The 25,497-nt window shown below is 49.9% G+C and overlaps 1 protein-coding gene and 1 pseudogene across 1 annotated transcript in view; one reads left to right on the plus strand and one right to left on the minus strand.

Moving 5' to 3' along the window:
• qars1 (glutaminyl-tRNA synthetase 1) overlaps window positions 1-25,497 on the plus strand; it is a 77,340-nt gene that overhangs the window by 20,177 nt on the left and 31,666 nt on the right. Inside the window, exons 7-13 of the mRNA XM_078210020.1 lie at window positions 3,342-3,402; window positions 3,977-4,048; window positions 8,334-8,419; window positions 9,450-9,536; window positions 12,781-12,880; window positions 13,740-13,818; window positions 19,325-19,433. Coding sequence (XP_078066146.1) covers window positions 3,342-3,402; window positions 3,977-4,048; window positions 8,334-8,419; window positions 9,450-9,536; window positions 12,781-12,880; window positions 13,740-13,818; window positions 19,325-19,433 — 594 coding nt within the window. The remainder of the gene's footprint in view (window positions 1-3,341; window positions 3,403-3,976; window positions 4,049-8,333; window positions 8,420-9,449; window positions 9,537-12,780; window positions 12,881-13,739; window positions 13,819-19,324; window positions 19,434-25,497) is intronic.
• On the minus strand, window positions 8,637-9,310 carry LOC144485645 (protein KTI12 homolog pseudogene; annotated as a pseudogene).

Genomic DNA, 25,497 nt, shown 5'->3' on the forward strand with positions numbered 1-25,497 from the left:
ACTTTAGAGCGGTCAGTTTTTATCCAATGTGTGCAGGAGGGTTTTCTGACACAGTATGTGGATAGGCCAACAAGAGGCGAGGCCACATTGGATTTGGTACTGGGTAATGAACCAGACCAGGTGTTAGATTTGGAGGTAGGTGAGCACTTTGGTGACAGTGACCACAATTCGATTACGTTTACCTTAGCAATGGAAAAGGATAGGTATATACCAAAGGGCCAGAGTTATAGCTGGGGGAAAGGAAATTATGATGCGATTAGGCGAGATTTAGCTGGCATAGGTTGGGGAAGGAAATTGCAGGGGATGGGCACAATTGTAATGTGGAACTTGTTCAAGGAACAGCTACTACGTGCCCTTGATAAGTATGTACCTGTCAGGCAGGAGGAAGTGGTCGAGCGAGGGAACCGTGGTTTACTAAGGAGGTTGAATCTCTTGTGAAGAGGAAGAAGGAGACTTATGTTAAGATGAGACGTGAAGGCTCAGTTAGGGCACTTGAGAGTTACAAGTTAGCCAGGAAGGACCTAAAGAAAAAGTTAAGAAGAGCCAGGAGGGGACATGAGAAGTCTTTGGCAGGTAGGATCAAGGAAAACCCTAAAGCTTTCTATAGGTATGTCAGGAGTAAAAGAATGACTAGGGTAAGATTAGGGCCAGTCAAGGACAGTAGTGGGAAGTTGTGTGTGGCGTCTGAAGAGATAGGAGAGGCACTAAATGAATATTTTTCGTCAGTATTCACACAGGAGAGGGACAGTGTTGTCGAGGGGAGTACTGAGATGCAGGCTGTTGGACTGGATGGGATTGATGTTCATAAGGAGGAGGTGTTAGCAATTCTGGAAAGGGTAAAAATAGATAAGTCCCCTGGGCCGGATGGGATTTATCCTAGGATTCTCTGGGAGGCTGGAGAGGAGATTGCAGAGCCTTTGGCTTTGATCTCTATGTCGTCATTGTCTACAGGAACAGTGCCAGAAGACTGGAGGATAGCAAATGTTGTCCCCTTGTTCAAGAAGGGGAGTAGGGACAACCCTGGTAATTATAGACCGGTGAGCCTTACTTCTGTTGTGGGCAAAGTATTGGAAAGGATTATAAGAGATAGGATTTATAATCACCTGGAAAGGAATAATTTGATTAGGGATAGTCAGCACGGTTTTGTGAAGGGTAGGTCGTGCCTCACAAACCTTATTGGATTCTTTGAGAAGGTGACCAAAGTGGTGGATGAGGATAAAGCGGTTGATGTGTATATGGATTTCAGCAAAGCGTTTGATAAGGTTCCCCATGGTAAGCTTTTGCAGAAAATACGGACACATGGGATTGAGGGTGATTTAGTGGTTTGGATCGGGAATTGGCTAGCTGGAAGAAAACAGAGGGTGGTGGTTGATGGGAAATATTCATCCTGGAGTTCAGTTACTAGTGGTGTACCGCAAGGATCTGTTTTGGGGCCACTGCTGTTTGTCATTTTCATTAATGACCTGGATGAGGGCGTGGAAGGATGGATTAGTAAATTTGCGGATGACACTAAAGTCGGTGGAGTTGTAGACAGTGCGGAGGGAAGTGGCAGGATACAGAAGGACATAGATAAGCTGCAGAGCTGGGCTGAGAGGTGGCAAATGGAGTTTAATGCGGAAAAGTGTGAGGTGATTCACTTTGGAAGGAGTAACAGGAATACAGAGTACTGGGCTAATGGTAAGATACTTGGTAGTGTGGATGAACAGAGGGATCTGGGTGTCCATGTGCATAGATCCCTGAAAGTTGGCACCCAGGTTGATAGGGTTGTTAAGAAGTTGTACGGTGTGTTAGCGTTTATTGGTAGAGGGATTAAGTTTCGGAGCCAGGAGGTCATGCTGCAACTGTACAAAACTCTGGTGCGGCTGCATTTGGAGCATTGCGTACAGTTCTGGTCGCCGTATTATAGGAAAGATGTGGAAGTGTTGGAAAGGGTGCAGAGGAGATTTACCAGGATGTTGCCTGGTATGGTGGGAAAATCGTATGAGGAAAGGCTGAGGGGCTTGAGGTTGTTTTCGTTAGAGAGAAGAAGGTTAAGAGGTGACTTAATAGAGGCATACAAGATGATCAGAGGATTAGATAGGGTGGATAGTGAGAGCCTTTTTCCTCGGATGGTGATGGCTAGCACAAGGGGACATAGCTTTAAATTGAGGGGTGATAGATATAGGACAGATGTCAGAGGTAGGTTCTTCACTCAGAGAGTAGTAAGGGCGTGGAATGCCCTGCCTGCAGCAGTAGTGGATTCGTCAACATTAAGAGCATTCAAATGGTTATTGGATAAACATATGGATGATATTGGAATAGTGTAGGTTAGATGGGCTTTAGATTGGTTTCACAGGTCGGCGCAACATCGAGGGCCGAAGGGCCTGTACTGCGCTGTAATGTTCTATGTTCTATAAACTTGATCATTATTAAAACTGATTTTTTTTTAGCGTGAAATGGAAACACTTCACATTTTGCAAACATGAATATAATGTTTCAGGGCCAGAGTGGTGGTTCAGCAGTAATTAGCAACTTGGAATGCTGTTAAACATTGAGTCACACTGGATTCAGCCAGCTGTGACTTTTTCAAGGACTTTTACAGGAAGACTGGTAAAAGTTGGAAGTTCACATCATGTCAGTGATTTGGGATTGATGTCCATCAGTGAGAATATGGAGGGGCAGGAATCACAGCAGCTTCTGGATATCTGCACTAACTTACCCCTGCAGACACCGAAAGTTGCAGTTGGTTTCAGAAGAGTAATTACAGTGAATACTGACGCTTTAACCATCAGTAACAACTGTACAATCCGGCTCATTACCCCCCCCCCCCCCCCCACCCCCATCCACCCACCCCCCCCCCCCCCCCATCCACCCACCCCCCCTTTTCTCCCACCCCCCCTTTTCTCCCACCCCCCCCTTTTCTCCCACCCCCCCCCTTTTCTCCCACCCCCCCCCTTTTCTCCCACCCCCCCCTTTTCTCCCCCCCCCCTTTTCTCCCACCCCCCCTTTTCTCCCACCCCCCCCTTTTCTCCCACCCCCCCCCTTTTCTCCCACCCCCCCCCCTTTTCTCCCACCCCCCCCCCTTTTCTCCCACCCCCCCCTTTTCTCCCACCCCCCCCCTTTTCTCCCACCCCCCCCCCCTTTTCTCCCACCCCCCCCTTTTCTCCCACCCCCCCCCCCTTTTCTCCCACCCCCCCCCCTTTTCTCCCACCCCCCCCCTTTTCTCCCACCCCCCCCCCTTTTCTCCCCCCCCCCTTTTCTCCCACCCCCCAGGGAGGGATGCCTGTGAGTTCTTCAGTCCTGAACCACTGCTACAACAGAGAGTTTGGTATCTCATTCAGAACATTTTTCATTCATTGTAGACCCCAAAGCAAAAAGCATCAAGAGTGACAACAGCAAGCAAGGATGAATCTACATATAATGGTGAGCTACTGTCTGTGTTCCAGCATTTAATCAATATGTTTTAGTTTAGTGTTACTGATCTCTGTGGGTTGATGAGGCTGATGAATAAAGCAGAGGATAACAAGGTCCAATTTGAAACTCTGTTTACAGCCTGGAGTAGCTGCCAGCCTGTCCTCCAAGAGTATTTATTCAAACAATAAGTGATAGACTCTGTATTGTCACGGTGTTACTCTGTAATTCCGCAGTGAAACTGCTTTTGCCATTGAAGAACTTGTATTTCGGATGGGAATAGAGGGATACGGTCCCCGGAAGGGTCGGGGGTTTTAGTTCAGTCGGGCAGCACGGTCGGTGCAGGCTTGGAGGGGCCGAAGGGCCTGTTCCTGTGCTGTAATTTTCTTTGATCTTTTGTGACTTTCCTTTTTTGCTGCTAAGTGGTATTAACTGTACATCTTTCAATTTACTGGGCTAATCTATCAAAATGAAACCTTTCCTTCTAGGCTTGATGTCTGAATGCCCTCCTCCTCCCAGTAAACTTGTTGCAGACTAAACCAGCCGGAAATATAAAGATTTGTTTTCCCTCTTTGGTTGCTTGCAGGTGAAGTGAAGGTGGAGGTGGCCTCTCTCATGGAACAGCTGCGTGGAGAGGCAATAAAGTTTCATAAACCCGGTGAGTAATGGTGCTTGTTATATTGTAGAAAGCCAGGGTAGAACTGGAACCTATCTTTACACTTTAAAAAGCTTTTCTTTATACATGTTACATACAGGCAGCACTGAACGCAACAGTCACACTTTCAGTCTGTTCCTCTATAGAAATACAAGTCCATCTCCAGTTACTGCCCATTACCGACATAAAATTATCATTCCTTTCTCTTTAGTAAAAAATTAACTTTAACTGTGCAACCAAAATTTCAGAACAAATTAAATCAAACAAGAGGAAATAACATAGTTGACCTCATCCTTACCAATCTGCCGGCTGCAGATGCATCTGTCCATTACAGTATCAGTAAGAGTGACCACCGCATAGTCCTTGTGGAGACAAAGTCCTTCCTTCACATTGAGAATAACCTCCGTTGTGTTGTGTGGCACTGTCACACAACACAATGGCACTGTCCCAAATGGAACAGACTTTGAACCGATCTAGCAACTCGAGACTGGGCATCCAGGAGGCGCTGTGGGCCATCAGCAGCGGAACTGTACTCCAGCACAATCTGCAGCGTCATGGCCCGGCACATCCCCCACTCGACCATTACACCAAGCCAGGGGATCAACCCTGGTTCAATGTACAGTGCAGGAGGGCATGCTGGGAGCAGCACCAGGCATACCTAAAAATGAGGTGTCAACCTGGTGAAGCTACCAAACAGGACTACTTGCATGCCAAACGGCAAAAACAGCAAGCGATAGACAGAGCTAAGCGATCCCACAACCAACGGATCAGATCTAAGCTCTGCAGTCCTGCCACATCCAGTCGAGAATAGTGGTGGACAATTAACTCACTGGAAGAGGAGGCTCCACAAATATCCCTATCCTCAATGATGGAGGAGCCCAGCACATCAGTGCAAAATATAAGGTTGAAGTATTCGCTGCAGTCTTCAGCCAGAAGTGCTGAGTGGATGATCCATCTCCGCCTCCTCCAGTGGTCCCCAGCATCTCCAGCCAATTCGATTCAGTCCACGTGATATCAAGAAACGGTTGGAGGTACTGGATCCTGCAAAGGCAAAGGGTCCTGATAACATTCCGGCAATAGTACTGAAGACTTGTTCTCCAGAACTTGCCGCTCCCCTAGCCAAGCTCTTCCAGTACAGTTACAACACTGGCATCTACCTGATAATGTGGAAAATTGCCCAGGTATGTCCTATACACAAAAAGCAGGACAAATCCAACCCAATGTACTCTCGATCATCAGTAAAGTGATGGAAGGGGTCATTGACAGGGCTATCAAGCAGCACCTGCTCAGCAATAACCTGGTCAGTGACGCCCAGTTTGGGTTTCGCCAGGGTCACTCAGCTCCTGACCTCATTACAGCCTTGGTTCAAACATGGACAAAAGAGCTGAATTCCAGAGGTGAGGTGAGAGTGACAACCCTTGACATCAAGGCTGCATTCGACTGAGTGTGACATCAAGGAGCCCTAGCAAAACTGGAATCGATGGGCATCGGGGCAAATCATAGAATCCTACAGTGCAGAAGGAGGCCGTTCAGCCCATCGAGTCTGCACCGACCACAATCCCACCCAAGCCCTATCCCCACAACCCCATGCATTTACCCTAGCTAGTCCCCCTGACACTAAGGGGCAATTTAGCATGGCCAATCCACCTGGCCCACACATCTTTGGACTGTGGGAGGAAACCAGAGCACCCTGAGGAAACCCACGCAGACATAGGGAGAACGTGCAAACTCTTACACAGACAGTGACCCAAGCTGGGAATCGAACCCGGGTTCCTGGCGCTGTGAGGCAGCATTGCTTGCCACCGTGCCGCCCTACAGGGTTGATACAGGGCTGTGGGGAGGGAGCAGGGCAGTGGGATTAGTTTGGGATGGATACAGGGCTATGGGGAGTGAGGGGGGCAGTGGGATTAGTTTGGGATTGATACAGGGCAATGGGGGGAGCGTGGGGACCATGGGATTAGTGTGGAATTGATACAGGGCTATGGGGGAGAGAGCGGGGGCGGTGGGATTAGTTTGGGATTGATACAGGGCAATGGGGGGAGCGTGGGGACCATGGGATTAGTTTGGAATTGATACAGGGCTATGGGGGAGAGAGCGGGGGCAGTGGGATTAGTTTGGGGATTGTAACAGAGATATGGGGAGGGGCTGGGGTAATGAGATTAGTGTGGGATTGATGGAGGGCTATGGGGAGAGAGCAGGGCAGTGGGATTAGTTTGGGATTGCTACGGGGCAATGGAGAGAGCAGGGCAGTGGGATTATTTTAGGATTGATACAGGTCTATGAGGAGAGCAGGGCAGTGGGATTAGTTTGGGATTGATACAGGGCAATGAGGAGAGAGCGGGGGCAGTGATATTAGTTTGGGATTGATACAGGGCTATGGGGAGAGAGTGGGGGCAGTGAGATTAGTTTGGGGACAGATACAGGGCTACGGGGAGAGAGTGGGGGCAGTGGGATTAGGTTGGGATTGATACAGGGCTATGGGGAGAGAGTGGGGGCAGTGAGATTAGTTTGGGATTGATACAGGGCTATGGGGAGAGAGTGGGGGCAGTGAGATTAGTTTGGGATTGATACAGGGCTATGGGGAGAGAGTGAGGGCAGTGGGATTAGTTTGGGATTGATACAGGGCTATGGGGAAAGAGTGGGGGCAGTGGGATTAGTTTGGGATTGGTACAGGGCTATGGGGAGAGAGCGGGGCAGTGGGATTAGTTTGGGGATTGATACAGGGCTATGGGGAGAGAGTGGGGGCAGTGGGATTAGTTTGGGATTGATACAGGGCTATGGGGAGAGAGCGGGGGCAGTGGGATTAGTTTGGGATTGATACAGGGCTATGGGGAGAGAGTGGGGGCAGTGGGAATAGTTTGGGATTGATACAGGGCTATGGGGAGAGAGTGGGGGCAGTGGGATTAGTTTGGGATCGATACAGGGCTATGGGGAGAGAGTGGGGGCAGTGGGATTAGTTTGGGGATTGATACAGGGCTATGGGGAGAGAGTGGGGCAGTCGGATTAGTTTGGGGATTGATACAGGGCTATGGGGAGAGAGTGGGGGCAGTGGGATTAGTTTGGGATTGATACAGGGCTATGGGGAGAGAGTGGGGGCAGTGGGATTAGTTTGGGATTGATACAGGGCTATGGGGAGAGAGTGGGGCAGTGGGATTAGTTTGGGATTGATACAGGGCTATGGGGAGAGAGTGGGGCAGTGGGATTAGTTTGGGGATTGATACAGGGCTATGGGGAGAGAGCGGGACAGTGGGATTAGTTTGGGGATTGATATAGGGCTATGGGGAGAGTGCGGGGGCAGTGGGATTACTTTGGGGATTGATACAGGGCTATGGAGGGAGAGCGGGGCAGTGGGATTAGTTTGGGGATTGATACAGGGTTATGGAGGGAGAGCAGGGCAGTGGGATTAGTTTGGGGATTGATACAGGGTTAAGGGGAGAGCGGGGGCAGTGGGATTAGTTTGGGGATTGATACAGGGCTATGGGGAGAGAGTGGGGCAGTGGGATTAGTTTGGGGATTGATACAGGGTTATGGAGGGAGAGCGGGGCAGTGGGATTAGTTTGGGGATTGATACAGGGTTAAGGGGAGAGCGGGGGCAGTGAGATTAGTTTGGGGATTGATACAGGGCTATGGGGGGAGAGCGGGGCAGTGGGATTAGTTTGGGGATTGATACAGGGCTATGGGGAGAGAGTGGGGCAGTGGGATTAGTTTGGGGATTGATACAGGGCTATGGGGAGAGAGCGGGACAGTGGGATTAGTTTGGGGATTGATACAGGGCTATGGGGAGAGTGCGGGGGCAGTGGGATTACTTTGGGGATTGATACAGGGTTATGGAGGGAGAGCGGGGCAGTGGGATTAGTTTGGGGATTGATACGGGGTTATGGAGGGAGAGCGGGGCAGTGGGATTGGTTTGGGGATTGATACAGGGTTAAGGGGAGAGCGGGGGCAGTGAGATTAGTTTGGGGATTGATACAGGGCTATGGGGAGAGAGTGGGGGCAGTGGGATTAGTTTGGGGATTGATACAGGGTTAAGGGGAGAGCGGGGGCAGTGAGATTAGTTTGGGGATTGATACAGGGCTATGGGGAGAGAGTGGGGGCAGTGGGATTAGTGTTAGATCTATGAATGGGCAGGCAGACACGCAATGAAGGAAATGGTTTTCTGTACTCTGTGTGTCAGTAGCCTTCCAGAGGGAGCAGACTTCCTGTAAATCGGTATTTAACCCTGTTTAAACCTAGATTGTTTGGCCCTGAGCTACAAAATGTGGTGATTTGTTTTGCTTTTCAATTCTAGGTGAGAATTATAAAACTGATGGCTACACTGTCACTTCACACACCATGGACCTGTTGCAGAAACATCTAGAAATTACAGGCGGCCAGGTATGTTGCTTTCTGTCACTCACCCAAGCTTGTCTGCTGTCCATTCCCCTCAGCCATTCCCCTTACTCCGTTCCCAGTTGCTCTATATCTTCCTATCATCCCCTGGTGTTTTTTTTGTCTGGAAATGTATTTTTTGTCAAGAGATCCAAGTCTCACACAGTTCCTTTTCCATGCTCACCAACAAGGCTTCAGTTAACGTACTGTCCAAACATCTTTGCTATTTCTTCAATGGTTTACCTGGGTCTATCTTGCTGTAACTGATAATCTGCCATCTCAGTTCACGGGGTTCAGCCGTGTGGAGGTTTCATGTTAACTCCATCTTCACACTGGCTGCAGGTACAATTGTCAGGTCTCATTGTGCACTTGTCTTCTGTGCATTAATATTGTTGTGACCATCTCCTGTGTAACTCTGTCCAACTTGTACACTAAGTTTATCGAGGAAAGTGGCTGGTTTACCACTGACTGGTTGGGCAGTGGAATGATTGTGCTGAAGGGAATCTTCCTTCTGGATGGTGAACACCAGACTGTCCCATTGGTTCCAGGATTCTAGCGCCTTGAATCGCATCACCAGCATCTCAAAGACTTCCTGCCAATATTGCCCCTCCTGTGGTCTCTGCTGCTTCCATGATGAATAGACATTGATGGGAGTATCGCAGTGAATCAGTGTGGAGTCTGCATGTTTGACCAGGTGCAAAAAGATTGATGTGATTTAGAGAGTCCATCAGTACTACATCTTCCTTATTCATTTTCCTTTCAATTTCTATTGTGTTCCTCGCAGTTCCTTCTCTTTCTCTGAGAATTGGAATAAACCGAGTTTCTCTCAGCCCCAGGTTCCACTCTCTTCCCGAGAGACCTCGCCCTGTCCCTCTCACTGAGAAGCCCTCCACCCATCCACACAGCAGGGCAAGAGTGTGACCATTCTTTCTCAGCTGATGGGAATTAATGGGGCACAAACACATTGAGACATCCAGAAACACGGCCACGATAGATTTGATTCAACTGGTTAGACAAATCTCTGTTCTATACTCAGGTACGAACAAGATTTCCACCAGAACCCAACGGTATTCTCCACATCGGCCACGCAAAGGCGATCAACTTCAACTTCGGCTACGCAAAGGTGAGCTTTCCCAGGAGCAGTTATCCTGCTCAGCAGACCCGTCCCCACCAGTCCTGTACCCCAGTGTTATACAGTGACAGACCCGTCCCCACCAGTACTGTACCCCAGTGTTATACAGTGACAGACCCGTCCCCACCACTACTGTACCCCAGTGTTACACCGTGACAGACCCGTCCCCACCACTACTGTACCCAATGTTATACAGTGACAGACCCGTCCCCACCAGTACTGTACCCCAGTGTTATACAGTGACAGACCCGTCCCCACCAGTACTGTACCCAATGTTATACAGTGACAGGCCCGTCCCCACCAGTACTGTACCCCAGTGTTATACAGTGACAGACCCGTCCCCACCAGTACTGTACCCAATGTTATACAGTGACAGGCCCGTCCCCACCAGTACTGTACCCCAGTGTTATACAGTGACAAACCCGTCCCCACCAGTACTGTACCCCAGTGTTATACAGCAATAGACCCGTCCCCACCAGTACTGTACCCCATTGTTATACAGTGACAAACCCGTCCCCACCAGTACTGTACCCCAGTGTTACACCGTGACAGACCCGTCCCCACCACTACTGTACCCAATGTTATACAGTGACAGGCCCGTCCCCACCAGTACTGTACCCCAGTGTTATACAGTGACAAACCCGTCCCCACCAGTACTGTACCCCAGTGTTATACAGCAATAGACCCGTCCCCACCAGTACTGTACCCCAGTGTTATACAGTGACAGACCCGTCCCCACCACTACTGTACCCCAGTGTTACACCGTGACAGACCCGTCCCCATCACTACTGTACCCAATGTTATACAGTGACAGGCCCGTCCCCACCAGTACTGTACCCCAGTGTTATACAGTGACAGACCCGTCCCCACCAGTACTGTACCCAATGTTATACAGTGACAGGCCCGTCCCCACCAGTACTGTACCCCAGTGTTATACAGTGACAAACCCGTCCCCACCAGTACTGTACCCCAGTGTTATACAGTGACAGACCCGTCCCCACCAGTACTGTAGCCCAGTGTTATACAGTGACAGACCTGTCCCCACCAGTACTGTACCCCAGTGTTATACAGTGACAGACCAGTCCCCACCAGTACTGTACCCCAGTGTTATACAGTGACAGACCCGTCCCCACCAGTACTGTACCCCAGTGTTATACAGTGACAGACCCGTCCCCACCAGTACTGTACCCCAGTGTTATACAGTGACAAACCCGTCCCCACCAGTGCTGTACCCCAGTGTTATACAGCGACTGGCCCATCCCCACCAGTACTGTACCCCAGTGTTATACAGTGACAGACCCATCCCCACCAGTACTGTACCCCAGCGTTATACAGTGACAGACCCGTCCCCACCAGTACTGTACCCCAGTGTTATACAGTGACAGACCAGTCCCCACCAGTACTGTACCCCAGTGTTATACAGTGACAGACCCGTCCCCACCAGTACTGTTCTCCGTTGTTAGGCAGCGACTGACCTATGGCCACTTTAACCACTCGGCTCCAACCTTCATTGAACCCTTAATGCAAACATGGGCAAAAGAGCTGAACTTGAGAGATGGGTTAAGATTGTCTGCTCTTCACAACAGAACAGCATCTGACCCAGTGTAGCAGCAGGTTGCCTGCGGAAATGTCAGTGGGTATCAGGGAGAATCCCTCCATTGGCCGGTGTCATACCCAGCAGAAAGGAAGGTTCTAGATTCTGCATCCCGGAGTGTTGAAGGAGGTGGCTGTAGAGATAGTGGGTGCATTAGAGGTCATCTTTGAAAATTCTAGTGATGCTGGAATAGTTCCTGCAGATTGGAAGGTAGCAATGTACTCCACTATATAAAAGAGGGGAGAGAGAAAATTGGGAACTATGGACCTGTCAGCCTGATGTCAGCTGTAGGGAGGATACTAGAATCTATAATAAAAGATGTGATAGCAGGACACTTAAATAATGGTAAGATTGGACAGAGTTAACATGGATGTATGAAAGGGAAATCACGTTTAACAAACCTGTTGGAGTTTTTTATGGATGTAACTCGCAGAATAGATGAGGGCGAAACAGTGGATGTTGTGTATTTAGATTTTCAGAAAGCTTTGCATAAGGTGCCACGCAAGAGGTTGGGAAACAAAATTAGAATGTGTGTGATTGTGGAATATAATGGTATGGATTGAGAACTGGGGAATGGACGGAAACCAGTAGGAATAAAAGGGTCCATTCTCAGGTTGGCAGGCTGCGACTCGCCGGGTTACCGCATGGATCAATGCTTGGGTCCCAGCTGTTCACAATCTGTATCAGTGATTTGGATGTGGGGATTAAATGTAATATTTCCAAGTTTGCAGAGGACACAAAACTAGGTGGAACTGTGAATTGTGAGGAGGGCACATAGATGCTTAAAGGGGATTTGGAGAGGCTGAGTGAGTGAGCAAGTATTTGGCAGGTGGAATAGAAAGTGGAGAAATGTGAGGTTATCCAATTTGATAGAAACGCAGAAATACAGAGTATTAAATGGCGAGAGGCTGGGAAGTATTAAACTTCAAAGGGACTTGGATGTCTTTGTTCATGAATCACTTTTTAATATTTGTTCAGGGTTGTCAGCATTGTTGGCTTAGCCAGCATTTATTGCCCATCCCTAATTGCCCTTGAGGTGGATAAAAATTGCTGGCCTAGCCAGCGATGCCCACATCCCAGAAACAAATAATTGAAAAGTGACTCATAAACAAGGACTCCGAAGTCCATTTTCAAGTTCTCTCTTGTTCCGGTATGGCCGATGGTAAAAACGGAGCTGCTCAAATCCCAAAGGGAAACTTGAAACAGCTCCCAGAACAATTTGCAATTTGTGTATTATGAGGAGATTTTCCAGAGTTGAGAATTAACTTCTCAGACCATGGTGATTTACCTCTAGAACTAGGGGTCACTGTTTAAAAATAAGGGACTGCTCATTTAAGACAGAAAAGGAAAAATAATTTCTCTGAGGATGGAGAGTCTTTGGAACTCTGCTTCCACTGCCTTTTGAGGAGCAGAGTCTTTGAATATTTTTAAGGCAGAGCTGGATAGATCCTTGACCAGCAAGGGGGTGAAAGGTGATCAGGGTTAGGCAAGAATGTGGGGGTTCAGGTTACAGTCAGATCAGCCACGATCTTACTGATGGTGGAAAAGTTTAAGGGGCTGAGTGGCACACTCCTAATTTGTATGTATGTACATTGCTCTGTAATTACCAGTTGTATTTATTGAGTTTGCCATTAATTGCAGGCAAATGCCGGAATCTGCTTCCTTCGCTATGATGACACAAACCCAGAAAAAGAGGAGGAGAAATATTTCCGGGGAATTAGGGACATGGTGGAATGGTTAGGTACGTAACAGAATGGGCAGAACTGGGACACAGATCCGGATGGATCCAGACAGGCCCAGTCTTGTCTTAATTTTAGATGTCTGAATCATAGAATCACTACGGTGCAGAAGGAGGCCATTCGCCCCATCGAGTCTGTACTGACTCTGACAGAGCATCCCTTCCAGGCCCTATCCTGTAACGCTACGCATTTATCCCACTATTCCCCCTAACCCACACATCCTGGGACACTAAGCAATTTAGCCTGGCCAGTCCCCCTAACCTGCACATCTTTGGACTGTGGGAGGAAACCGGAGCACCCGGAGAAAACCCACGCAGACACGGGGAGAACGTGCAAACTCCGCACAGACAATGACCCGAGGTTGGAATTGAACCTGGGTCCCTGGCGCTGTGAGGCAGCGGTGCTAACCCACTGTGCCACCCCGGGTCCCTTTGTTTATTGCATTGATTTCTAACAATTTGTTTCTGTGCCATTTCTCAGAAGAAACGCCGTGAATTCAGACTGCTGGTGTCCAGCTGGTCTCCCCACTGAGCCCGAGCTGGGGAAACCCCCCCGCAGCATGCTGATCCCGAATGGGGAGAAGCTGCCCTCACTCATCCCCTCCTGTACCTCCCTCCCACGCATAACCCCGCGCCCTCCCACCCCTACTGATTTCCTCTGGTGACCCGGGTATAACCGTTGATGCAGGCTGATTCTCCGTAAAATTAAGAAGCGGGAGCTAGTTAGGAAATGTCACAGAAATCTGCACATTTAGAACTGTTCACTTAAAATGATCTCTGCCAACCAAATACTGGCTGGGTAGCTTCGGGACGGAGCAGAGTTGGGCCGCTGTTAACTGCAGTTACTTGATTACTTTCCAAGGTTACGAACCACATGCGGTGACTCATGCTTCTGACTATTTTGACCAGCTGTACGAATGGGCGGTGGAACTCATTAAAAGGTGGGTCAAACTGGCGACTGCACCAATCTACCCGTCAGACCTACGTCTGTGTTTATGTTCCACATGAACCTCCTCCCACCCTCTTCAGCTAACCCTGTCAGCGTCACCTCCTGAACCCCTCTCCCTTGTGTGTCACCTCGTTTCAATCCAGTTGTTTCAGAGCCTCCATTACTGAGAGGAGTTTTTATTGCTGATTAATTTCCCAGCTCCCATGGTGGGATTTGAACTCGTATCTGAATCATTTGGCCTTTGATTTTAGAAGCCAGTAACGTAAGCACTATGCAGCCATAACAGTCAGTGAGTTATTAGTGACTATCTTATGGTCCATTGTCTCAGACTTTCCACATGAGAGAATTGATAAAAATAAATATTTAGTGCTAGACTTTTTCTTGGGATGTAACAGGCAAAGATGTGGTGGCCATTACGGAGACTTGGATGTCTCAGGGACAGGACTGGATACTCCAGGTGCCGGGATTCAGATATTTCAGGAAGGACAGGGAGGGAGGCAAGAGAGGGGGTGGAGTGGCACTGCTGATCAGGGATAGTGTCACAGCTGTAGAGAAGGTGTATGCTGTGGAGGGATTGTCTACAGAGTCTATGTGGGTGGAAGTTCGGAGTGGGAAGGGGTCGATCACTTTGCTGGGAGTTTTCTACAGGCCGCCCAATAGTGACAGGGAGGTGGAGGAGCAGATAGGGAAACAGATCCTGGAGAGATGCAATAATAACAGAGTTGTTGTGATGGGAGACTTTAATTTCCCAAACATAGATTGGAATATCCTTAGGGTAAGGGGATTGGATGGGGAGGAGTTCGTTAGGTGTGTTCAGGAGGGTTTCCTGACACAGCATGTGGACAAGCCCAAGAGGAGAGGCTGTACTTGATCTGATACTGACCAATGAGCCTGGACAGGTGTCAGATCTCTCAGTGGGAGAGCATCTTGGGGATAGCGATCATAACTCTATCTCCTTTATGCTTGCATTGGAAAAAGAGAGGATCAGGCAAGCTAGGAAAGCGTTTATATGGAGTAAGGGGAAATATGAAGACATAAGGCAGCAAATTAGAGGAGTAAATTGGAAGGAGGTATTCTCGGGGAAATGTACTGAAGAGAGGTGGCAGTTTTTCAAGGAATGTCTGTCTAGAGTTCTACAGGACAATGTTCCGAGCAGACAGGGAGGAGTTGGTAGGTTAAAGGAACCGTGGTGCACGAAAGCTGTGCGGGACCTAGTCGCGAAGAAAAGGAAAGCGGACAAAAGGTTCAGAGAGCTTGGTGAAGATAGGGATCTAGATGAGTATACGGCTTGTAGGAAGGGACTAAAGAAGGAAATTAGGAGCGCCAGAAGGGGTCACGAGAAGGCCTTGGCAAGTAGAATTAAGGAAAACCCTAAGGCGTTCTATAAATATGTGAAGAATAAAAGGATGAGACGTGAAGGAATAGGGCCTATAAAAGGTGAAGGCGGGAAAATCAGTACGGAACCAGTAGAAATGGCAGAGGTGCTTAATGAGTATTTTGCCTCGGTTTTCACAGAGGAGAAGGACCTGGGTGGATGTACTGCGGGCTTGCAGTGGACTGAAAAGATTGAGTATGTGGACTTTAACAAAGAGGTTGTGCAGGAATCTTTGAATGGCATCAAGATAGATAAGTCGCCGGGTCCGGATGGGATGTACCCCAGGTTACTGTGGGAGGCGAGGGAAGAGATTGCAGAGCCTCTGGCTATGATCTTTGTGTCGTCGATGGAGACGGGGGAGGTGCCGGAGGATTGGAGGATTGCGGATGTGGTTCCTATTTTCAAGAAGGGGAATAGGGATAGCCCAGGAAATTACCGACCGGTGAGTCTAACCTCAGTGGTTGGTAAGCTGATGGAGAAGATCCTGAGGGAAAAGATTTATGAGCATTTAGAGAGGTTTAGTATGCTCAAGAATACTCAGCATGGCTTTGTCAAAGGCAGATCGTGCCTTACGAGCCTGGTGGAGTTCTTCGGAAATGTGACTAAACACATTGACGAAGGGAAAGCGGTAGATGTGGTTTATATGGATTTTAGCAAGGCGTTCGATAAGGTCCCCCATGCAAGGCTTCTAGAAAAAGTGAGAGGGCATGGGATCCAAAGGGCTGCTGCCTTGTGGATCCAGAACTGGCTTGCCCAAAGGAGGCAGAGAGTGTGTATAGATGGGTCTTTTTCTAAATGGAGGTCGGTCACCAGTGGTGTGCCCCAGGGATCTGTTCTGGGACCCTTGCTGTTTGTCATTTTCATAAATGACCTGGATGAGGAAGTGGAGGGATGGGTTGGTAAGTTTGCCGACGACACGAAGGTTGGTGGGGTTGTGGATAGTCTGGAGGGATGTCAGAAGTTACAGAGGGACATAGATAGGATGCAAGACTGGGCGGAGAAGTGGCAGATGGACTTCAATCCAGATAAATGCGTAGTGGTCCATTTTGGCAGGTCAAAAGGGATGAAGGAGTACAATATAAAGGGAAAGACTCTTAGTATGGTAGAGGATCAGAAGGACCTTGGGGTCCGGGTCCATAGGACTCTAAAATCGGCCCCGCAGGTGGAGGAGGTGGTTAAGAAGGCGTATGGTGTGCTGGCCTTTATCAATCGAGGGACCCCACTTGGAGTACTGTGCTCAGTTCTGGTCGCCTCATTACAGGAAGGATGTGGAAAAGATTGAAAGGGTGCAGAGGCGATTTACAAGGATGTTGCCTGGATTGAGTGGCATGCCTCATGAGGATAGGCTGAGGGAGCTCAGTCTTTTCTCCTTGGAGAGACGAAGGATGAGAGGAGACCTAATAGAGGTATATAAGATGTTGAGAGGCATAGATTGGGTGGACTCCCAGAGGCTTTTTCCCAGGGTGGAAATGGCTGCTACGAGAGGACACAGGTTTAAGGTGCTGGGGGGTAGGTACAGGGGAAATGTTAGGGGGAAGTTTTTTACACAGAGGGTGGTGGGCGAGTGGAATCGGCTGCCATCAGTGGTGGTGGAGGCAAACTCAATCGGGTCTTTTAAGAGACTCCTGGATGAGTACATGGGACTTAATAGGATGGAGGGTTATAGGTAGGTCTGGAAGGTAGGGATATGTTCGGCACAACTTGTGGGGCCGGAGGGCCTGTTTTGTGTTGTAGTTTTGTATGTTTCTAAGTAATTGGTGAAAAAGCAAGCAAAGTGAATATGCTGACAGAACGTGGAATAGTTATCGTGTACAGGTTTTATGCTTAGTTTCTCACAAAACACAATAATAAATAGCTTGTGGATGCCGCACTAAATTATATCCTTACTTGACAATTCTCTTTATTTCCCTTTGAAGGTGACACATTAATAAATACTTTAAACAAATGATCAGAACCAAACAAGACCAGATGTTATTCTGAGAGGATGCGAATGGAAAATCTATGATCAAATCCCACGAGATATTTATAGTTGAATTGAGTGACTTGGCCGCTGTCACAAACAAAATACTGAAAATCTCTCACAGCTTGCACTGTTATTTCTGAGTGTGTCTCTGGCTTTTAAATCCTGGAAAGTGGGAGAATTAAAGAAGCCAATCCCATGTTAATTGTTAGATAGCAATGTTTCATTACTTATATCCAGCTCCACCTTTCCATCCCCTCCCACCCATCGGCCATTTACTCTGCAATCCTCTGCTTGTTCAACTCCCCAATCCAGCATAACCGTCCCGCATGCTACCCAACTTCCTCTGACACCGCCGTCATCAGCATTTCCCCAAACAGCTTGCCTCCGCCCTCTGTGAGTATCGCCCTGCTGTGCCTCCGCCCTCTGTGAGTATCGCCCTGCTGTGCCTCCGCTCTCTGTACGTATCGCCCTGCTGTGCCTCCGCTCTCTGTACGTATCGCCCTGCTGTGCCTCCGCCCTCTGTGAGTATCACCCTGCTGTGCCTCCGCTCTCTGTGAGTATCGCCCTGCTGTGCCTCCGCCCTCTGTGAGTATCGCCCTGCTGTGCCTCCGCCCTCTGTGAGTATCGCCCTGCTGTGCCTCCGCCCTCTGTGAGTATCGCCCTGCTGTGCCTCCGCCCTCTGTGAGTATCACCCTGCTGTGCCTCCGCCCTCTGTGAGTATCGCCCTGCTGTGCCTCCGCCCTCTGTACGTATCGCCCTGCTGTGCCTCCGCCCTCTGTGAGTATCGCCCTGCTGTGCCTCCGCCCTCTGTGAGTATCGCCCTGCTGTGCCTCCGCTCTCTGTACGTATCGCCCTGCTGTGCCTCCGCCCTCTGTGAGTATCGCCCTGCTGTGCCTCCGCTCTCTGTACGTATCGCCCTGCTGTGCCTCCGCCCTCTGTGAGTATCGCCCTGCTGTGCCTCCGCTCTCTGTACGTATCGCCCTGCTGTGCCTCCGCTCTCTGTACGTATCGCCCTGCTGTGCCTCCGCCCTCTGTGAGTATCGCCCTGCTGTGCCTCCGCTCTCTGTGAGTATCGCCCTGCTGTGCCTCCGCTCTCTGTGAGTATCGCCCTGCTGTGCCTCCGCCCTCTGTGAGTATCGCCCTGCTGTGCCTCCGCTCTCTGTGAGTATCACCCTCCTGTGCCACTGTCCCCCTCTGTACGTATCGCCCTGCTGTGCCTCCGCTCTCTGTACGTATCACACAGTCGTGCATCCTCTCTTCCCTCCCAAGTTCTGTGAGAAGGAAATGAGTGTTTTTACAGGTTCATTCAGGAGATGTGGGAGTCTCTGGTAAGGCTGCACATACTGCCTAATCTCAGGGCTCTGAGACGATGGCGGCGAGTTTGCGCAGCATGGACCAAGCCTGATTGGGCTTTGATCGTGTGAGTGGGAGCAGTTCCCCCAGGGTAACAGAATCCTTCTTGGACTGATAGTGAGGGGAGGAGAGAGGAAGAGAGTGTTCACTTTTTGGATTAAAAAGTTATAAATATTCCATGCCACGGTATTGTGGAAGAGTGGGAGTGTCCCCCCCCCCCCCCAACCCTCCAACCAATACTTATCTCCATCAGTAAAACAGATTATCTGGTGATTGTCTCATTGCTATGTGTGGGATTGTGCTGTTTAAAATTCGTTGCTGTCTTCCCTACACAACACAGACTATATTTCATAGAATCATAGGCCATTCGGCCCATCGAGTCTGCGCCAACCACAATCCCGCCCTGGCCCTATTCCCGTAACCCCACACATTTCCCTGCTAATCCCCTAACACTAAGGGGCAATTTAGCACAGTCAATCTACCAAACCCACACAACTTTGGACAGTGGGAGGAAACCGGAGCACCCGGAGGAAACCCATACAGACATGGGGAGAATGTGCAAACTGCACACAGTGTGTATGGAATTGAACCCGGGTCCCTGGCACTGAGAGGCAGCAGTGCCAACCACTGTGCCACATTCTCTGAGGTGCAGTTTTGAATATCTGAGTTCAATAAAGATGCTACAGAAATGCAGGCTTTTCTGTTTCTTCCTTGAAACAGTGTCAGTATACGATGGAATGTGATCTGGGGCATGCTGTGAGATGTTTGGAACTGCTCAGGAATCTTGTTGCTTTCACTGTCCTGCAGGGATCAGGCCTACGCATGTCACCAGAAAGTGGATGAGATCAAAGGACACAACCCACCTCCATCCCCCTGGAGGGATCGGCCCATCGAGGAATCTCTAATCCTCTTTGCGGTAAGGACAAATGGTGGCCTCACTGTAATCCAGGGGCCCGGGCCGACGCTCCGCAGTGCCGGTGCCCAGGCCGACGCGGTGCCGGGGCCCAGGCCGACGCCGCGCGGTGCCGGGGCCCAGGCCGACGCGGTGCCGGGGCCCAGGCCGACGGTGCCGGGGCCCAGGCCGACGCCGCGCGGTGCCGGGGCCCAGGCCGACGGTGCCGGTGCCCAGGCCGACGCGGTGCCGGGGCCCAGGCCGACGCCGCGCGGTGCCGGGGCCCAGGCCGACGCGGTGCCGGGGCCCAGGCCGACGCCGCGCGGTGCCGGGGCCCAGGCCGACGCGGTGCCGGGGCCCAGGCCGACGCCGCGCGGTGCCGGGGCCCAGGCCGACGCCGCGCGGTGCCGGGGCCCAGGCCGACGCGGTGCCGGGGCCCAGGCCGACGCGGTGCCGGGGCCCAGGCCGACGCCGCGCGGTGCCGGGGCCCAGGCCGACGCGGTGCCGGGGCCCAGGCCGACGCGGTGCCGGGGCCCAGGCCGACGCCGCGCGGTGCCGGGGCCCAGGCCGACGCGGTGCCGGGGCCCAGGCCGACGTGGTGCCGGTGCCCAGGCCGACGTTGTGCAGTGACAGGTACAACTCCCCTGCTGAGTGATTAACTTCTGTTGTTCAATCAATTCAATTCGTTAAGATATCGGAAATTGAAGGTGATTGTCGGGAAAACCAATCTGGTTCACTAATATCATTGTTCCACAGGATCAGGCTGAGGGTAAGAGAGTTTGTTTCTGCATTTGAATTATTTATTTGTCAGTGATTTTTGTGTTAAAAATCGGAGGTTTTTTTCCAAAACCGGAAGTAGGCCCAGGAGAAGCCTGGGAAGGTTTTTGGAGGGTTTAAAAGCAGGCCGCACTTTTGAGCGGGCAGCGTCGGGAGCGGGCAGTGGAGTGAGCAGGGAGCAGAGTGTGAGCTGTAAGGGCTTTGGTTCACAGGGCTTCGGCGAAGCCGAGGAAGGTTGTTTGTTTTTCTTCTGTTCCCTCCTTTTTGTTTGATCTTCCAAAAACTGAAAAGGACATGGCTGGTATGAGTGGGAGGCCAGTATACTGCATTCGGTGTGGGATGTGGGAGTTCCTGGAGACAACTTGCCTCCCGGAAGTCCATATCTGTGCCAGATGTGTGGAACTGCAACTCCTGAGGGATCGTGTAAGGGAGCTGGAGCTGCGGCTCGATGAACTCAGTTTAGTTAGGGAAAATGAGAGATTAATAGATAGAAGTTATAGTCAGGTAGTGACACCAGGGTCTCAGGAGGAAGACACATGGGTCACAGTTAGGAGGGGTAATAGTCAGAAGGGTGATGTGCCAGAAAGTACCCCAGTGGCAGTCTCCCATAAAAGAAAGGGATGGGCAACAGATGGGAGAAGGGAAGGGAGTGAGCAGTCTGTGGAGGGATCCCCTGTGGTTGTCCCCCTCCAAAATAGGTATATTGTTTTGGATTCTGTGGAGGGGGATGACCCTCCAGGGGTAAGCCACGAGGATCAGATCGCCTGCACGGAGACAGGCTCAGGGGTCCGGAAGGGAAAGAAGGGGTTTAGGAGAGCGATAGTTGTGGGGGACGCAATAGTTAGAGACACGGACAGACGGTTCTGTGGGACTGAACGAGAATCCAGGATGGTAGTCTGCCTCCCTGGTGCCGGGGTACTGGATGTCTCCGAGAGGGTAGGAAGCATATTAAAAAAGGAAGGTAGTCAAACGGACGTAATTATACACATTGGTGAAAATGATGTAGTTAGGAAGAGCAGGGGGGTCATACGAGAGAAATTCAGGGAGATGGGTGCTAGGCTAAAAAGTAAGGCCTCCAGGGTAGCAATATCTGGACTGCTCCCGGTGTCTAGTGCTAGTGAGGCCAGGAGATTCTACAATTGAACACGTGGCTAAAGGACTGGTGCAAGAGGGAGGGTTTTTTAATTCATAGATAACTGGGAAATCTTCAAGTCAGGATGGCAACTGTACAGAAAGGATGGGTTACACCTCAACTGGAAGGGAGCAAATATCCTGGCTGGGAGTTTTGCGAGAGTGTTTCGGCAGGATTTAAACTAGTGTGGCAGGGGGGTGGGGAACAAAACAGTAGGTCAGTAAATACTGAGGCTGGAGTTGAGCTGGGAGCCAGGGCAAGGCTAGCTAAGAAGAGGAGCACTCTGGAGGAGGATGGCCTGAGTGGGCCTGGAGGACTGGAGTGCATCTGCTTCAATGCGAGGAGCGTAACGGGTAAGACAGATGAACTTAGGGCCTTAATGCTTACGCGGAGTTTGGATGTGGTTGCGGTGACGGAAACTTGGTTAAAAGAAGGACAGGACTGGCAGCTGAATATTCCGGGGTATAAGTGTTTTAGGCGAGACAGAGGAGGGGCTAAAAAAGGTGGGGGAGTAGCGATATTAGTTAGGGAGCATATTACAGCGGTGCAGAGGGTAGACAACTCAGAGGGGTCATGTACTGAGTCACTGTGGGTGGAACTCAGAAACAGGAAGGGTGCAGTCACTATGCTGGGGGTATACTACAGACCACCCAACAGCCCACAGAAAGTGGAGGAAAGGATATGTCAGGAGATACTGGATAGGTGCAGAAAAAATAGGGTTGTTGTAGTGGGAGACTTCAATTTCCCTGGTATAGACTGGAAAGTGCTTAGAGCTGGGGTTCCGGACGGGGAGGAATTTGTAAAATGCATACTGGAAGGTTCTTTGGAACAGTATGTAGATAGCCCGACTAGAGAGGGGGCTATACTGGACCTAGTTCTGGGAAATGAGCCCAGTCAGGTCGTCAAAGTTATTGCAATGGAGAGGGATAGGGCCGTACGGCAGGGCAAGGTTTACAATTGGGGGAGGGGTAATTATGATGCGATTAGGCAAGAATTAGGGGGCATAAGTTGGGAACAGAAACTGTCAGAGAAAGGAACTAATGAAAAGTGGAACTTTTTCAAGGAACAAATACTGGATGCCCTTGATAGGTATGTTCCTGTCAGGCAGGGAGGAAATGGCCGAGTGAGGGAACCATGGTTCACAAAAGAGGTGGAATGTCTTGTGAAAAGGAAGAGGGAAGCTTATGTAGGGATGAGGAAACAAGGTTCAGATGGCTCGATTGAGGGTTACAAGTTAGCAAGGAATGAGCTGAAAAAGGGGCTTAGGAGAGCTAGGAGGGGACATGAGAAGTCCTTGGCGGGTCGGATCAAGGAAAACCCCAAGGCTTTTTACTCTTATGTGAGGAATAAAAGAATGACCAGGGTGAGGTTAGGGCCGGTCAAGGACAGTAGTGGGAACTTGTGTATGGAGTCAGTAGAGATAGGCGAGGTGATGAATGAATACTTTTCTTCAGTGTTCACCAAGGAGAGGGGCCATGTTTTTGAGGAAGAGAAGGTGTTACAGGCTAATAGGCTGGAGGAAATAGATGTTCGGAGGGAGGATGTCTTGGCAGTTTTGAATAAACTGAAGGTCGATAAGTCCCCTGGGCCTGATGAAATGTATCCTAGGATTCTGTGGGAGGCAAGGGATGAGATTGCAGAGCCTTTGGCGTTGATCTTTGGGTCCTCGCTGTCCACGGGGATGGTGCCAGAGGACTGGAGAATGGCGAATGTTGTTCCTCTGTTTAAGAAAGGGAATAGAAATGACCCTGGTAATTATAGACCGGTTAGTCTTACTTCGGTGGTTGGTAAATTGATGGAAAGGGTCCTTAGGGATGGGATTTACGACCATTTAGAAAGATGCGGATTAATCCGAGATAGTCAGCACGGATTCGTGAAGGGCAAGTCGTGCCTCACAAATTTGATAGAATTTTTTGAGGAGGTAACTAAGTGTGTTGATGAAGGTAGGGCAGTTGATGTCATATACATGGATTTTAGTAAGGCGTTTGATAAGGTCCCCCATGGTCGGCTTATGATGAAAGTGAGGAGGTGTGGGATAGAGGGAAAGTTGGCCGATTGGATAGGTAACTGGCTGTCTGACCGAAGACAGAGGGTGGTGGTCGATGGAAAATTTTCGGATTGGAGGCAGGTTGCTAGCGGTGTGCCGCAGGGATCAGTGCTTGGTCCTCTGCTCTTTGTGATTTTTATTAATGACTTAGAGGAGGGGGCTGAAGGGTGGATCAGTAAATTTGCTGATGACACCAAGATTGGTGGAGTAGTGGATGAGGTGGAGGGCTGTTGTAGGCTGCAAAGAGACATAGATAGGATGCAAAGCTGGGCTGAAAAATGGCAAATGGAGTTTAACCCTGATAAATGTGAGGTGATTCATTTTGGTAGGACAAATTTAAATGTGGATTACAGGGTCAAAGGTAGGGTTCTGAAGACTGTGGAGGAACAGAGAGATCTTGGGGTCCATATCCACAGATCTCTAAAGGTTGCCAGTCAAGTGGATAGAGCTGTGAAGAAGGCCTATAGTGTGTTAGCTTTTATTAACAGGGGGTTGGAGTTTAAGAGCCGTGGGGTTATGCTGCAACTGTACAGGACCTTGGTGAGACCACATTTGGAATATTGTGTGCAGTTCTGGTCACCTCACTATAGGAAGGATGTGGAAGCGCTGGAAGGAGTGCAGAGGAGATTTACCAGGATGCTGCCTGGTTTGGAGGGTAGGTCATATGAGGAAAGGTTGAGGGAGCTAGGGCTGTTCTCTCTGGAGCGGAGGAGGCTGAGGGGAGACTTAATAGAGGTGTATAAAATGATGAAGGGGATAGATAGAGTGAACGTTCAAAGACTATTTCCTCGGGTGGATGGAGCTATTACAAGGGGGCATAACTATAGGGTTCGTGGTGGGAGATACAGGACGGATATCAGAGGTAGGTTCTTTACGCAGAGAGTGGTTGGGGTGTGGAATGGACTGCCTGCAGTGATAGTGGAGTCAGACACTTTAGAAACATTTAAGCGGTTATTGGATAGGCACATGGAGCACACCAGGATGATAGGGAGTGGGATAGCTTGATCTTGGTTTCAGATAAAGCTCGGCACAACATCGTGGGCCGAAGGGCCTGTTCTGTGCTGTACTGTTCTATGTTTCTATGTAAAGTTTCAGTAGGGGAACATGTGGCAAATATTGATCACAACTCTGTTAACTTTAGGATAGTAATGGACAAGGATGAGTGCTGTCCTACGGGCAGGGTGCTAAATTGGGGGAAGGCTAACTATAGCCGGATTAGGCAGGAGTTGGTGGACGTTGATTGGGAGAGGATGTTCGAGGGTAAGTCCACGTCTGGCATGTGGGAGCCTTTTAAGGAACAATTGATAAGGCTGCAGGATAGGCATGTGCCTGTAAAAAGGAAAGATAGGAAAGGTAGGATTCGAGAGCTGTGGATAACCAGGGAAATTGAGGATCTGATTAAAATGAAAAGAGAGGCGTACGTTAAGTCCAGGCAACTGAAAACAGATGGAGCTCTGGAGAATACAGAGAGAGTAGGAAAGAACTCAAACGGGGAGTTAGAAGGGCAAAAAGAGGTCACGAGATGTTCTTGGCAGGCAGGATTAAGGAGAATCCTAAGGCATTCTATTCATAACATTAGTGACAGACAGCATGGTTTTGTAAGAGGGAGGTTGTGCCTTATAAATTTGGTGGAGTTTTTTGAGGAAGTGACAAAAACGGTTGACAAAGGAAGGGCCGTGGATGTCGACTATATGGATTTCAGTAAGGCATTTGACAAAGTCCCTCATGGCAGGTTGGTTAAGAAGGTTAAGGCTCATAGGATACAAGGAGAGGTGGCTAGATGGGTAGAAAACTGGCCTGGCCATAGGAGACAGAGGGTAGCAGTTGAAGGGTCTTTTTCCGGCTGGAGGTCTGTGACCAGTGGTGTTCCGCAGGGCTCTGTACTGTACATTTGGAGTACTGCGTCCAGTTCTGGTCGCTGCACTACCAGAAGGACATGGAGGCGTTAGAGAGAGTGCAGAGAAGGTTTACCAAGATGTTGCCTGGCATGGAGGGTCTTAACTATGAGGAGAGATTGGGTAAACTGGGGTTGTTCTCCCTGGAAAGACGGAGAATGAGGGGAGATCTAATAGAGGTGTACAAGATTATGAAGGGGGTAGATAGGGTGAACGGTGTGAAGCTTTTTCCCAGAT

The sequence above is a fragment of the Mustelus asterias genome, chromosome 3 (assembly GCF_964213995.1).
Source record: "Mustelus asterias chromosome 3, sMusAst1.hap1.1, whole genome shotgun sequence".
Taxonomy (NCBI): Eukaryota; Metazoa; Chordata; class Chondrichthyes; order Carcharhiniformes; family Triakidae; genus Mustelus; species Mustelus asterias.